Genomic DNA, 16679 nt, shown 5'->3' with positions numbered 1-16679 from the left:
AATTAACTGCACCACCCAGAACTAATTTGTGTTGCAGTAAAATGGGAATTACAGAAATCCACCAGTCCTAAAATAAGTTCTAAAGCTGCGTACACACTTGCAATTTTTGTCTTTTACCCATAAAGATTAAGCAACATTTATACAACTAATTGTGTGTGTAGAACATAGAAGGCCAGGTAAAGATTTTCCACATTTACCCTACTCTCATTACCAAGAACACATAATACCTAACATTCCAAACATGAACAATTAGGTCAAATTTAGAACCCTACCGACAATACTTAGCACCTAGAAAAAAACACAGAAATCCTTAAAATATCGATCTTTAAATAGTGCACCTTTTTTCAAATTACACAAACGAAGAACAAGCCTAACAGTAAAAAAAAATCTTTACAAGGATATTGTAATTATTATATTGTATTATATATGTGTTATAAATCTTATTATGGCCATTCCCCCATGTTGATTTTTAACAGAGATATAAATACAGGCAGATACAAGCAATGTACCAGCACAGGAACCAAGAAAGGAAAATGGGCCCGTGCTAAGAACTTTACTAAGAGGAGGGCACCCATTTGCCATCTCCATTCCTGCAAAATATTGCTGTTGTGGTCTACCTTTGGCATTTTTGGAAAAAATAAACAATATAAACAATCTAAAATGTCCCAAAGTAATACAGAGACCTCAATAGAGCACATGTAACCTGATCAAAACTGCTCCTTAAAGTATCACCCTATCCTGTAAAGATTGTTCACTATCCTATTTCTATTTTTTCCATTGGCTAAATATAAATGTAGGTAAATCAGTCATAGAATGTGATAAATATGTGTTTCCAATTTAGGGTGTTGTTTGCTGTGCCATTTATCTATGTATGTAAATGTGGTAAAGGAGGAAGTGAATAAAAACGTAGTATAAATAAAAGGTAGAAGATATTCACAAAGCACTTGAACTATAGAAAACATCAATCTTTTAGCAGCTATGATGGAGCACTGAATGCAAGATGGTAAAATATTCAACTTTGTCCAAACACAAAGGCACTTTACTGTTTGTCACAACAGACTGTTGTAACAGCACATTCACTGGTAAAACTTTGTTCTTTAGTCTTTATCTGGTTTATCATACAAAAAACATTTTTCACTCTGATGAAGGAGGGTATTTGAGCTTAAAAACACATTAGATGTTTTATGTAAACCTTAATGTAGCAATAGGATATAAATGTAGATTTTATATTACCCGATGAACCCTTGTAAAGCCATTTTCACTTTTATTAGACAATATTTGCATACTGAATCTGCTTTATAAAAAAAATAGGGCAAACAAAACTAAATCTGTTACCTAACAGGTAAAATGAAAAAGGAGTTCTCAGTGAACAAGCTCCAAACTAAGTTCTCCATTTATTTGCTCAGCCAGTTCTACATTGGTAAATAAGGCCCAGTGTTCCTATTCTAGATCAAGAATCCAGGTAGAAAGATGGAAATGAATGTGATGACATGATTCCTCAACTAGATTCAGCTGAGCAGTTACGCTCATGTTTATTGCTGTTTACTTTCTACACATTCATTTTTTACTTGCCTGTGAACAGGTAACCATAACCTTGGCTGTACCAGAAATCAGTTCACTGGCATAAGCATGCTCACGGTGTGAGAAACAGTCAGCATAGAATAAAATGAGCTTTGATAAAAATGTTGCCATTATAATAATGCTTTTTCATATACTACTAACTTATATTGTACTACGGTATGTTGCAAGAAGGGCATAGATCATTTTTCTAGAAGAGAATATTTGTTACTAAATATACATAGTAGTTAGGTATTGGTATTTGGTGAAGTCTCAATGGTACATTTTCAAAACCTGTTGGCACATAACAAACTAAAAGTACATTCAGGCTAGGTCAGAGACCGAAGCAGTCCTATAACAGTGCTTCTTCTAGTTCCCACCACCATTTGTTAAGGTTTTATCAGTAAATTTAGATGGTGTACCAGTTCTATCATGCTTCATTTTGTTGCTTCATTTGCATAAGTACCACGTGGTTCTTCTTTTTTCTGTTATATAATATACAAGCAATAACTGTGCAAACGATTGCTATGCAACATAAAACTATTATGGCAATTACAACACCGACCAGCCTGTTCCCACGATATTCCCGGTCAGGTGGAGAGTAGGTGGATACAAAACCAGAGCCATTGTCTGAATCCTCATCCAGTGTTTCCATGGTAGGGTTACCTTTGGATAATTCCGGCTGTGTTGTTGTAACCAATCTGAAAGTTGTTCTATCTTGGTTTGGTGATTCAGTAGGCTTATCAGTAGTGCTTGCTTCAGTCTCTGATGTGGAGTATTCTATATCTGGTTCGGTTGTAGACACCAAAGATTCTAATTGCTCGTCACTTAGATCAGCTACAGGTACATCTGTGAAGGGTTGATTAGCACACACAACCCAGCTGTAGTTACCAAGTTTGTTTAGGTTATGAGTAATCCAGGTCTTCAGAGGAAGGAGATGAACATCACATTTCCATGGATTACTGTAAAGTTTTACTTCATCTAAATGCACAACAGTATCAAAAATTCCCTCTGGAAGTCTGTGCAATAAATTATTGTGTAGCTGTATGGTTTTCAGAGTGTCCATATTTCTAAAGACACCTGCAGGAAGATGCTCAATCTTGTTGCTGTGAAGAGATATGTTCTCCAGCTTGTGTAGACTCTGAAGGACATCTTCATGTAAAGTTTTAAGCTTATTGGTATGCAGAGAAAGTTCTAGGAGCTCATCCAATCCATTGAAAGCAGCCGGAGAGATAGTGTATATCTGATTTCTGGATATAATAAGTAACTGTAATTGGGTGAGATTGAGGAAGATGTTATCTACCAGCTCTTCGATTTTGTTTTCATACAACCAGAGTTCCTTTAACTTTGGCATTGGCCCAAACACTCCAGTCTCAATATGGTTTATTGCATTTTCAAACAATGTAAGCTTGGACAGCTGTGGTGTGTTAATGAACAAACCCTGTGGCAATGATGTAATTTTGTTATTCGACAGGTACACTCTTTGCAAATCAGGGTTATTTGAGAAAACACCGGCAGATATTTGACTAAGCTGATTGTTTTGTATTCCAATTTCTTGCAAACTGGTAAGTGTACTAAGAAGCCCTTCTGGAATTTCCTTGAGCTGATTTTCATAAAGTCGTAAATTTTGTAGTTTACTGACTTTTTCCAGAATTCTGGGGTGCAGGCGAGTGAGATTGTTTTTAGCAATATTTAGTTTAGTGAGAGCATTCATTTGATCAAAAGCACCTCTTGGTATAGAACGGAGATTGTTTCCCAATAGGCTGAGCTCTTTAACATTCACCAATGGAGCAAATAGTGAAGGGTGAATCTGGGCCAACATGTTGTTTGACAGAATAAGGGTTTCCAACTTCCCAAGATCTTTAAACAACCCAGCTGGTAAATCTTGCAACTTATTACTAAACAAACTTAAAAAACGAAGAGATATGAGATTGTTTAATGCATTGGGCCCTATGGTAGACAGTTCACTTTTTTCAATCCTAAGGGCCAGTAATGATGTCATGTTTTCTAAAATTCCATCTTGTAGCTCCGTCACTTCTGTGTTTAAAATCTGAAGGCTCTTAATGTTTTGGGGAATAGAACGTGGTATCTCTACAATATCACTTCCCGAACATTCTATTTGTCCAGCTCTAAGGCATCTACATTCTTTAGGGCATTGGCCATAAGTGAGATGGATGATAATACAAACTATAATTCCAGCGAACTGCCAATTCGACATCATGATATCTGGAAAATAAGAGAGGCATAGTGTTTATGTTATTTGCATATTCTGTATCAGCATATGTAACATCATCAGCATTGACAATAGGCATTACCAAAAAATGAAAAATAGAATACCTTTTTTGTATGTTTTTTGCATATGTTCTTCTATTTTTATTTTGAAGTTTGTTGATTAGTGACTAGAAGGAGCTTTAAAGGAATTAGTTCAGTTTTTCTGTCTCCCTAATGAAAACTGTTAAAAACAAGGTTTAGCCACACTGTTTATTGAGTAAGCTAACTAAAAACTTAGTAAATTGAAGTATTGAAGCACGGCCATTGGAATGCACTCCAAAGCATGGTGGAAAACCTACAATTGTATTTAACAAAGCTGTCTGGACAATGCACATACCGAATTACAATTTCCAGTTGTTTTTTTACAATTAAATAATACATTTTTCCAAAAAGCATTGTAAAGATATTTGATTTTAAGGGAATTTAAAAATGGGAAGTTACGTATTTAACAAAGCTGTCTGGACAATGCACATACCGAACTACAATTTCCAGTTGTTTTTTTACAATTAAATAATACATTTTTCCAAAAAGCATTGTAAAGATATTTGATTTTAAGGGAATTTAAAAATGGGAAGTTACATCAGTTCTAAGTATAATACATTGTCAATGAGTTGAACTGAGAGTTCTCCCAGGTGTAAATCCAAAAGGTTTAAAAGGACATGTGATTCAACCCATCCATGTCCACTTAAATGAATATTTATATAATAAAAGCAGTGCCTAATAATTGAATGAATCTTTTTCCCAGTCTATCCCCATGAACCCAGGTATTTCCTCATTGGAGTCGGTTATCTATTAAATAGCAAAACAGATAGAAGGTGAAGCAAAGCCTGCAGGTCACGCAAAATTTGAGCCCCTTTTGTGTCAATTACATGTCATTGCTGTTTGCATACATCCGCCATCTGGGGAGGGGTTAGAGGTGCATATGGTAGTGTATTGGCTGACAATAGAAAGTAGTAATTTGCACATTAGTAGAAGTGCTGTTTAGTCTATGTCTGCTGTATGCTTTGGGAAAAGAAGTGGATTAGAAACAGCTGATAAAGCAGATTATGACGATACCGCTATGTTTACATGTTTGGATAGTGGAAAGATTACTTTAGCAGTCATTAAGATCATATTGCAGCTAGTTTTTTTATTAAAATAAAATCTACTTATAGTATACCCATTTCAAGCCTCCATTAAAATACATTGATTTAAAATTTTCAGTTTAAAAGATCATATGTGAAAGAGCATTCAAGCAGATTACAAAATAGGCAAAAATGTCTCAGTACACATATATCAGTATATCAATACACTGTTATATAAGTGATCACAAAATATTTCCTTCATTTGTATATTATTTCACTGACTGCCAACAAATGATTTGTAGGCAAAAAAGCATTGCACATTAATAATATTCTGTAACTGTAGCATAACTTTCCATATCCTACTGTAATAGTGCTTCCATATGTTACATTACTTGTATATAAGCCAAAAGTTCAGATGTGGGGAAGCAACAGACCTCTGTATAAAACTTTAGTAAAGTCTGGATTTCTATGCAGGTAAATCGGTATGAGCCACACATTTACAGATAACATCTCCTGGGGCAAGAAATGTCATAGGTGAATGTCTCTAGAAACAAGGCTAAAGCATAAACAGGTTTCTGTACATATCAAATAAATCAAATAAAAATAGAACATGAAACAAAACCTGATTTATCAAGTCTAAATTAAGGACCTTTAAGCCTCACAATATATATATATATATTAATATATATATATTTATTTTGCCTAGGGTTACTATTACCAGTTGTCAAACTATGTAGTAAATATATGACACAGTGATTGGTCAAAATGATTACCTTTTTCTTTGCAGCAATTCCCTAAGCTTCTGAGACCATGCATTGCTTACCTAATCAGGTGACTATAATGGGTCCCCGGGAAGACCCTGCAATTGAACACAGCTACCTAAAAAAAAAATCTCCTGCAAAATTTGTGAAGAGCTCCCAAAAGCTCTAGTTATCATATTACTGCGCTTGACATAAATGTGATACTTCTTAGGGACAACCCATCTCCCAGGCGAAATCCCTCTGAAATATCACCCCAGCTTTCTTTAGACACCAGTTTCTAAGTAATAGGGAGTTTGAGGTTTTTTAGTCCAGTACTATTTTGCAGGATTCTTTGAATCCTTTTATGTCTAATGAACCTCCTATGCTTGTTGCTTAGCATTACCTCCTTTAAAGCACATGCAGTTCCTCCTTTCGGATCCATCTCCAAGTCTCATACTATCCATTTCTTTTTGCCCCCTTTCCCTGGTGTTCATGTTGGGGATCCATTTCTCACTAAACTTAGTTTTTGCCCCCCACATCAATGGTCCCATGCCCATACATATATCATGCATTTATTGCTATTTACCTGTGCCTGACACAGATCTCTGTGAGATGCCAGATTACTGGTTGTTTACTTGGTGTCTGCTGCATCCAGTTGTCTAACAACAGACTATTCTTTACTAGCTGGTTGTGGTGTCTACATGCCTGCACAGTGGGATAAATTACCATGCATATATTAAAACTTCTTTCCCTACATCATCTTATTCCTGTGTTCTGTTTGTAATAAAATTTAGGGAAATAAAATGGTGGGATTTTACTTTAAATATATGGAGAGCATCAAAAATATTTTTAAGATAAAATCACAGTTAAATTTTTTTCAAACTGGACTTTATTTCTTGCCATCAATGCATTTGGCTTGCTTTGGGAAAATGTACTTATGTTGTCTCTATCAAGACAAGCCAGAAGTAGGTGGAGAATGTAAAAACTACATTAATTCAAACCACATGCTTTTCTAGTGTGAGTTTCCAGCTTTATGGAACACAGACATCCTAATTCTTTTATGATATAAATAGCCTAGAGATCAGCCAGTGTGTAACATGTGAGGATTAGTTATTCTTTATGTGGTGCATCATGTATACATGCTTGATACAAATCTCCATTTACACATTGTTTTGGTTTTATGCATTGCTAGAATCAAAAATGATCTCAGTTCAGAATCCAGCTGCAATTGTTCAAGCAAGGTTCTAAACAGAGGCATTCAATGTACTGCTGTTTTTTTAATATATGCTATATTGTTTAATACATATATGCTATTGTTGTTTATGATGCAGGAGGAAATTATGCATATTTTATATATAACAAATGAGTTTGCATAACATACAAAACGTTGTACATGCACCAAATCATTTCCCAGTCAATAAGAAGTTCTGGATGATGCTGACTGAATATGGTTGGTTCCTAAAGTAAAGTGCAATTTGGGGTCATTCTTGCAATCAAACTATATGTAGACTTTTTTATTACAATTAGTTGATTGGTATTTTCCTAGTCCTGTCCTAATGTAGCCAATTATAAAGCTAATGATGCAGCAATAGATGTTATACCGCAGAATGTCAATACTTTCACTTACAGAGGAGTACCATATCTACTTATAACACTGTAGATGGGTATTGAAAATTAAACTTTTGTGTGATTGCATTATTTAGTACAAACCAAAACTGATACTCGGTATCTATTTTGGCTGGAATAGGTTAAATTCTCATGTCATTTTAATACCATGAGCACTGCAGATCATAGTGGAACAGCGGGTTTACATTTTGAACATGAGATCCTAATTCAAATATATAGCTGTGAATATATAAATTATTTCATTTTAGAGCTTTTATTTGTTCAACTTGTAATGGCACTTTGTTCATTTCTGTAATCAGTGTCAACTACTTGTTTGCTTCTGCTTACCAGAGAAATTAAATCAACATTTAAATCAACATTTGATTAAATCAACATTTTAACATACACTGGCACAGGAATCCATGAGTGAGTTTCCACATCAGAGTAAGATTTCCATTCATACTCTGTCTCTGAATTACTCAGATCAGTGGTTAGACTGAGGCGTTTCCAACTGCCAAGCTTGGGACTTGAATTCAGTTCCTTGAATAGCAAGCAAATGTTGCCCAGTCTGTGACTAGGGCTGGAAACTTCACCTCTGAATTCCAAGGTACAGTATGTGCTTGGTTGTGTGAAGGAGGAAAAATGGCTCCATTTCAATAGTGTGCTCTGATTTAGTTTCAGGTAAACTAAATGCATACTTCACATCTTTTTTAAGATTTGAAACAGGACATATTGTGTTTATATATATCAGGGAATACTTTTATTCAGACAGACAGAATCGGATCAGCAATACCTTGTGGGTAAAGTTTATATTTTGTGTGTTCAACATTGACAAGCACTTACAATGGTGGACATTAGCAAATGCCAAGGAAAAGGCCAAATGACAATAAAAGTCAGGCATATGGGAGAGTTCAGCCCCTGTAGTTGCACCTTTGTGCTGTCATGTTCCAAGACCCCTGATCAGAATGAAATGTTATAAAGGTCTTTATTTTATGAAGAGCAGTAATATTATTATTGGACTACAGCTTTATGTTTAAGCTGGAATAGGAACTATAGGGGTACAGTTTAAATGCTGCTGAATGACCTTACCACAGGATTGTAAGTTATAAGCAAAAACAATATTGTGTTTTACAAATGTATTCAGCACTCAGCTGGCTTCAAGACACTAAGATATGTATTAAAATTCAAGAAAAAGAGGATAAAAAAATATCAGGAGCAGGAATTCTTCAAGTGACCTGACAGTTTCAGGTGATGGCCTATCCAACAATTACCGAATTCTCTCTGTGGAGTTATGCAGAGAGAACTCTATAGGACACTCCAGGACTCACACTGCAGCCTGCATTTTAGAAATGGGCCATTACCAAGCCAGAGGGGTGTATATTTAGTTTTGAGAAGTAAAGCAGAGAATACATAGAGATATCTGCCATCAATTATAAGTGAGCCGCTGAGGCTAAAGCCTACACAGATGTAGGGAAGTGATACCAGCAGTGGTTCTAAGTGATTTATGAAGCAGGGACGTCTGTGCCGAAAGTCCATTGTTCAGAGCTCTAAAAACAGCAGTAACATACATTTCTGGGTAGTTTAGTATTTACCCCTGCCAGAGTGGCCAATTTATATCCAGGTTCCTCCTAGTGATGTGGCAAAGAACTCACAAAGGCTCATAAATTAATTTTTTTTTAAACTCAACACATATGAGCAGAGGGTTAGGGAGGCAGAGCGTCAGAATACCAACAATTCACATCCAAAAGCATTGCATAAAGTCAACACCAACAGCTGACTGCTGAACTTTAGTATCCTCACTTATTCCTAAATCCATAGTGAAATATGAGAGAAGCATTCCTTGTCCTGTAGGTTCCCTGGTAAATGACGGTCATAATATCAGCACAAATTGGATCCTCTCCTAAACCCCCCTATTCAGGGTCCCAACCTTTAGCTTCTATGTCCTTAGCCACTGAGAATCTAGCCTATCCCTTAATGGTCTGTCTTCTGTCCCCCTGATCTGGACAAGGCTAAAATGCTGTGCCGATCTTAGCTTATTCAGTAATTTATGGCAGGTGTCCTCGAAGTTCAGTTGTATATCAAAATCCCACCTAGCAACTCATCAAAAACTGCCACAGGCCAAATAGTGATATACCAGGGCAGTAATTGGCTGCCGGATTGCTTTAGCCAGGTGCCCCTTCTGTGATCGAAGGTAGCCAAAGATCATTCCCTGAGGAGAACTGGTTCTAGAATTGGACAGAAAGTCTCTAAAGTTAAGCTTCATTTGCACAAGCTTTATTTTTCCATACAACAAACCAATTTTTATTTTGTTTATGGAGAGATAAATACAGTATATGACTAGTCAATATAAGCCATCATTGCAGTGTTTAAAGTGAAACAAGCAGGGTAGATTGTAAGTAGTATAAACATTTGTGACAGATCTGTGTAGACCTAAAAGAGGGACAGTTTAGAAAGAAAGAGAACCGCCAAATGGAGGTCATTTCAAAGTGTTGAGAGACCATACATTTTGCTTGGTGTCTGTTCAGAATACACAAAACTCCCTGTGCTAGAAGCAGGCTGAGGAGTTGTGGTAAGCTGAAATCTTGAACAGTTTCCAGAAATTCCTCTAAGAATTGAGTCCAAGCTATGCAGACAAAATAGAAAATGCAAATATTCTCATGACTTAAGTCCCAACTCCAACCATAACCCCTTATTTATTGAGAAGGAATAGAGTCTCTTTAACCACACTACCACATCCTCATCAATTTTCTGGGAATTTGCTTTAAAGGGGTAGTTTACTTCACATTGATATTCAAGTCCTAGGCAGAGACGGATACACTGGAGTTACCCCTTTTTTTATATTTTATGGGCAATTCTGGTGGAAAGACCTACATGATTTTCCAGGTCCACCTCACCTCATTTATGCCCAACTCATGTCCGGAAGTTAGAAAAGGGTCAGAAACCTTAACAATTTTTTTTTACAGTCTGTGTACCCACTGGAGAAACCACTCTTCATTACTTATCCCATTATAGAAGGATATGAAGTAATGTAAAATCTCCCCAGTGTGGACAGAGATAGAAAAAACATTTTTAGTAGAGTTATGGTAAGTTAGAACATCTCTAAGGTTTGTACTGCTGCTTTTGCCCATTCATGCAAAAATAGAAAAGGAGAACCGCCACCATAGCAAGAGGATACAAAGCCAGAAGCTCCAGCTGGAGATATCATGCTTCACGTGACATAGGAATCTAGCGGGTGATTTGACCCCTCAGTATCCCCATTAACTACATTCTCAGTTTGGGGGGATGAGCCAAGTGCGGTCATGTGTATGATGTCTTCCAGTGTAGTAGACTATTATCAAATCAAAACAGAGTAACATATTATTCATCACAAGTGTATCATCCTTTACAAAATGGAGACTTTTCTAAGTTAATAGTAGTGGTGTTATGCATATACGAAAACTACTTTATAAATGCTTTCACATTTTTCTTTGATAGTCATCTCTAATTACATACCAAATAAAAATCATGAATTACAGGAACCTCTAATGATAGAAATATGAGAACCGTCTTTGCTTAGTTGTTTTTAGAAAATGCAAGCTTCAATTATTTCATCTTGATCTTGTTCTAGTATGTAGTGAACCACTGGCATGGAACACATAGGCAAGATGGGACCCCAAACTAACTGCATGGGAAAATGTAGGTATGTTTACCACTCCTAAGCGTCTTCTATAGTGCTGTTGTATGGCAATGCCAGGTTCAAGCATGTATCTGAGAATGCTTGTGTGCTAGAAATTCCATAGGAGAACATCCCTGCCAAACCTTCAGTAACCTATAATGAGGTGTGCCCTATAATACACCACCAGTGAACCAGTACTATGTAATTAAAACCTTTAAGTTTAGTTAAGTGGGAAGAGCCATCCACTTGCCACTGTGGAATTGCAATTTTGCATGCCCAGAATACTGCAGAATCTCAATCACTAAAGATGGGCTCACTAGCTAGGGATCGATATTGTAGAGAATGGAGTGAGGTCTGTTACCGATCCTATAAGCCAGTATCAACATCACGTGTGAGTGGACTTTTACTGGATTGTTCTGTTCCTAACCAGATGTAGTCACCCAGCTGTGATTATTTAATGTAGACATGTGTGCAAGCATTTCTCACAGAAAATCGGCTGCTAACAATAAGCAGTAAATTTATATATAATTACCCTGGAGTTTTACATTGCTCTTCGTTAACAGTTTACTTTCGGCCCAGATCTATCACATATGCAAACTTGCAGTGTGCTTTTTTTTTTGAAGCTGTAAACAGTGCTTATCAAAAGTACAGCCTGAGTAGAAGAATCCAGCCTGCAGCCTCTTATCCTCATCTGCCCTCTCATCCTAACGGTCCAGTTTCATTTAGGCTTCCTGAGGCTGCTGCTAGAGAAACATTCCTTCTAGCTATTCCATCTTCAGAATAAAACAGTAATTATGCATTAAAGATTTCATATAGTTCTGTGATTTATTTGCATGAAGGAGAATCTGAACTAATTGTAATTAACATGACACTACAAGTGCTTTAATTGGAGATTTTGCAATAAATTTGAGATTTGTTATGGTAATAATCTTTGATCACACACTTCACTTTGCAATTATTACAGATACTCTGAGCCCTATTACCAAGATCAGTATACAATGTAGTGCATGTTCCTTCAAATATTATGCTGCTTTTAAATATTCAGATCAAGGGTCTTCAATGCTAAATAATAAAGTCTGATGACATCTTTTCATAAGTTCATAACACCTACCATATAAATTATTTTCTAAACATTATCAAATAGTTTCTCACAGCAGAGATCTGGAGCGCAGGCAGCAGGAAGTTTGAAAATTTAAGTGGACCTTCCACTCAAATGGAAAGTCTGCTTATGCTGTTGGAGCTCCCTCATTGTCCGCAAATCACCTATACAAATAGAATTAGGCTGGATTCAGACCTGCTTTGGGATCATGTGATTCTCCACAGCTCCCCATGGTTGGTCACTTACAACAACACCTACACAGCCTATTCATTCTCTATGAAGCTGCCTCAAGGAGAAGCTATGTGTAGTGTCTCCCCAGAGGCAGCGAGTCCCTAGCATGAGGAAGCAAAAAACACAGCACAACTTCACCACCAGTCTGTACATAGCCTTATACCTACATCAGCGGTCCCCAACCTGTGGTTAGGAAAAAATTTTGGAGGGCCGCAGCTCTGGCCCATGCAACCCCCAGTGGGGTCAAGAAAAAGACCTCGCTTGGGGGGCGCACTGACCAGAGCCGCAGAACATGTTTCTCGTATGCATCCCAGGCTCAGGGTGGTGGACAGGTTGTGTCTCTGGACACAACCCACCGACTCTCCCATCACAGACTCAGACCTGCGATGGAAGAGTGGGTGGGTTCTGGCATCATGACGTCACTCTGGGTAAAGTTTCTTCCCCTTTAAGTGACACATGGCTCCCTGCGCATGCGCAGTCCGGAGTCTGTACATTTAGTGGTCCATGACATCCAAAAGGTTGTGGACCACTGACCTACATAACCTCATCTTCCACCTGCAGCACCCAAGCAAGGATAGTAATACTGTACTGTGAAACACAGATCAGGTAAAATCTTTTTAGGAAGATGTTCTTGCCATGGACTCACCAAGTGCCTTCTGAAATCCCCCCTGCTTTGCATTCACCTGGACTATTTGTAACTTTACCTTTAACAGATGCATTATCTATCACTTACAATAGGTGATTTGAGAAGAGGGCTATCATGTATAGGAAGACTCTGAATTTCAGGTCTGCTTTACATGTCTTCTTCAAAAGGAGCCCTTTTTGTACATTTTTATTTTGGCAACAGAATGTCTTTCAGTGTACCAGTGAGAGCATTGAAAGTGGATTTGGTCGCTTGCAGATTATCAAGCCACCATTTTGTTTAAAAGACCATGGCAACAGTGTCAGTAATTATCATTTATATTTTGTAACACATGTTCCCGCAGACCAGTACCTAACCACTGATAATTTTTGCTAAGCAGTGCTACCATTACACATATGCTTGGGTTTTTTTCAGCTTAAGCAGGAAACACTACACCTGAGGTTTTGGTGATGAAACATTTGTTAGGTATCCTTTACGTGGATCTAACTTTTCTATAACCTTTTGAAGCGGTGTACATATATATATATACAGTATATATATTTGTCATTCTATATACATATAAATACAAATAGGAGTCTGTATTTACCAGTAAGATCTAATTAGTCTAAACAAAAGATGTCTGGCGGCAAGTAAATAAAGCTTCTATAAACTTGAAAGTGTATGTTAGGAAAGTAATGGTGGCCACACACCATGCTGTAATTTAACAGTTCATAGTTTCTAACAATGTTGTATTTATTAAAACTGCTGGTCAAGGCTGTACAATTATGTCATTATTATTCACCCCAATTTTTCTTTCCTAACTACTTCACTAAACAAATAGTCAAAAAACAGTCAGAGGTATTTAATAATTTCTTCAAGGCTGTAAAAATGCTGTTACACCCCCACATGTCAGCATTTTAAGTCAAATACCAATTTCTGATTCTGAAGGGTAATTGCTTAGATGTGCTCAAGTGCAGAACAGTCAATATCCGTAAAAAAATAACACAATTTTCTTGACAGCATGTGTAGAAAGCCAGTTGACTTCACAGCTCTCAACAACTAAAGCTGCCAAATATTTTGTGTCATTGCATTCTGTAACATAAAGGTAATACATCACTACATGATGTATTTACCTCCAAGTTAAAAAGCATACAGATTCTGGAGTAAAGTCTACAGGACAATGAAAAAGCAAGAATGATAATTTTGTTAAAAGCTGCGAAATAAAAAGCTACAAATGCACTTATCCTATTCCTGATTCCTCTAGCATCACTCATCTTATAACCAATGCTCCAGGATTTTGGTTTGTGAGTCCTGCATGGTACTTGATGGTGTCAGAGTCCTTGATGAAAAGAAGTGAATTTGGGGTATGTGTTGTACATCTAGAAGGAAGCTTGTGGATGAGTAATAACTGTTTTTTGTTTTTTTCTTAGATAAAAACTAGAAGGGGTAAACTAATATACCAAAGTTCTTAAAATGTGTTTGATTAATTAAAGCGTAGTGTTGCTTTACTACCCCCACAAATGTATTTATAATTACTTCCAGTTCAATCTCCTTCACTGAGGAACTCTTAAATTTACAATACCCAAATTCTGCTTGTGTGTCTTTGACAGCACACTGGCCATGAATAAGTGAGAAAAACATATGACGGCTTTTGATGACAACAAGTGCACCGTCTTTATCAGTAATGATGATGACATTGTGGCATCAAGCAAGAAAAATCCCCCCCTTGTGATTGAGGAAATACACTTTACATCCGGGAAACGCTGATTGCTCTGTAAAGCTTTTATGTAGAGTGTGTGTGTGATGTTACAATAGAATCCAGCTGAACTGGCTGTAGTAAAAGAATAGGTCAGCAACAAAGTAAAACCAAGCCAAGATTAAAATAACGTCAAGCAAATTTGTGCTCATCAGATCAGGGCTCACTCATCCATGTTTATTGGTAAGAGGATTTGTGGAATAGAATGGAAATGACACATTAGCTCTGTAGAGTTTGTTTGTGCAGAGATGTGAAAACACACACATTCTCTGAATACTGCTGAGGAAACATAAGATAAGAGGACATGGAAAGGCCATGGTTTCAGCTTTTCCTAATCAACACGCACTAACTAGTCCATCCAGTAAACAGGGCTGATAGGAAGTGCCCGTCATAGAGAGATGGTATGCTGTGGTCAGCAGATAAGCGACAGATAGGTTTCATTTTAAGAATTTCCAGGAAAATGGGCAATTACCTATGTGTTTGGAAGTAAAGCAACAAAACGGGTGACCCTGCCTAAAGCCAACAAGTTACTCAGAATGTAAATATACAACCACAGATTTCTCTGCAGTGACACATGCTGGTGGAGGCAGGTACTACAGTGCAATCTTTAAAGCTGACCTCTAGTCAGCCCATGCACAGTTTTTTGGGCTCCTATTCTGTAATGAAATTCCTTAGTCAGATTTCAGCTCCTCATGTTCTGCACTAGACGCTGCAAGACGTCAGTACTGCATGCCTTTTTTCTGGTTTAGTAAACATCCAGCATCTTTTAGCTCTTTTCTCCCCACTATTCTTTTCCTACCATTTTCATTCCATGGATTTTAGTTCTTTCAATCATGAAAACTCAACATCAAATGTGAGCATAACTACAGTTTCCTAAATTCATGAAGTTAAAAGCACCATCCGGCTTGCCCCTCCAATCAATCATGGTTGATGTCACTGGGTGTAAACTGGGTATAAACTGAGATATGGAATTAAAACCGAAAAGTTTTAGTTATTAGGTTATTCTATTAGCATGTTGAACCACGTACAGCGAAATCTGAGCAGATTAAATTTCAGCGGGGTCCAGTTTGGGACATCTCTTTGTGGCAATAAAGAATTTCAGTATCCCTTAGTATACAAAAGCATCATAAATGTGATAATCGGGTCAATAACAAATTCAAACTCTTTTCATTTGGGCCCTACCATTGGTAAAACAGAACAAAACAGAGTTGACATGGGTGGGGATGTCATTCATTGTTTCATGCTGGAATAGCATCACTTCCCAAAAACCCACCAGTGGAATATAGGCCAATCCAGAACTGACTGTGAATGTCTCATGAAATACACACTCTTACTCTTATCCTGCAGTCCTTAGTTATAAGTATTCCACTTCATATGTGAAGTGAATGTGTTTTTACTACTGAAAGTGAAAGGTGTATACTAGATGTAAATATCTAGATGGGTAGCATCCTTTTTAAGGCTAAGGCCTCTTTCAGAGATGCAATTTAAACCTACTTGGTTATCCGCTCCTGGGTGCAAGGGATTATGGGCCATCTCCAGTTCTTTGGCAACAACCACAAACCAAAGAAACAACATGTAACCGCAGCTCAATCCAGCTGGAAAGCATTCTTATTCAAGTCAATGGAAGCCTTTGGCCTCTTCCTTGAGTGGCCAGAAACCAGCGTCCAGAAACCATGCTGCAAACCACCAAAAACAAGAATGCAACCATGTGAACAAGTTAGCTCCCAAATGCTCCCATATGGTTAAATGGGAGCACAGTTGAGTGTGCTGGAAAATGTAGGTCTGAAACAGGCCTTAGTCTCCCCAGGAATAGAGCAGAACTACAGCAAAGTTAGGACAATGCCAACTGCCAACAAAGCTAAGACAATGCCAACTGTTTTTAATGCAAAGCTTTCACAGTGCATTTGACCGCCAATATTTAAAGCGCTTTAAACATGGGTGTTTGAAGTGTGCCAGATGCTCTGGACACCAAACTTAAGGATGAAATAATAGTTTAGGAGAGAATATGTGTCTGTCATTGTATAAACCAACATACAAGAAAATGGTAGATTGCATGTGCTGTTAGAAGGGACCTTTTCA

The 16679-nt window shown here is 37.3% G+C and overlaps 1 protein-coding gene across 2 annotated transcripts in view; it reads right to left on the bottom strand.

The window, feature by feature from the left end:
• Positions 1-625: 625 nt before the first annotated feature.
• Positions 626-16679, bottom strand: part of LOC140328533 (uncharacterized) — a 17702-nt gene continuing 1648 nt past the window's right edge. For both annotated transcript variants that reach the window (XM_072408212.1, XM_072408211.1), the window contains exon 2: positions 626-3783. In XM_072408212.1, the coding sequence (XP_072264313.1) occupies positions 1988-3778 (1791 nt within the window). In that variant the 5' untranslated portion in view covers positions 3779-3783 and the 3' untranslated portion in view covers positions 626-1987. The remainder of the gene's footprint in view (positions 3784-16679) is intronic.

This window comes from Pyxicephalus adspersus, chromosome 4, assembly GCF_032062135.1.
Source record: "Pyxicephalus adspersus chromosome 4, UCB_Pads_2.0, whole genome shotgun sequence".
Lineage (NCBI taxonomy): Eukaryota > Metazoa > Chordata > Amphibia > Anura > Pyxicephalidae > Pyxicephalus > Pyxicephalus adspersus.
This window is presented reverse-complemented; position numbering and strand designations above follow the sequence as displayed.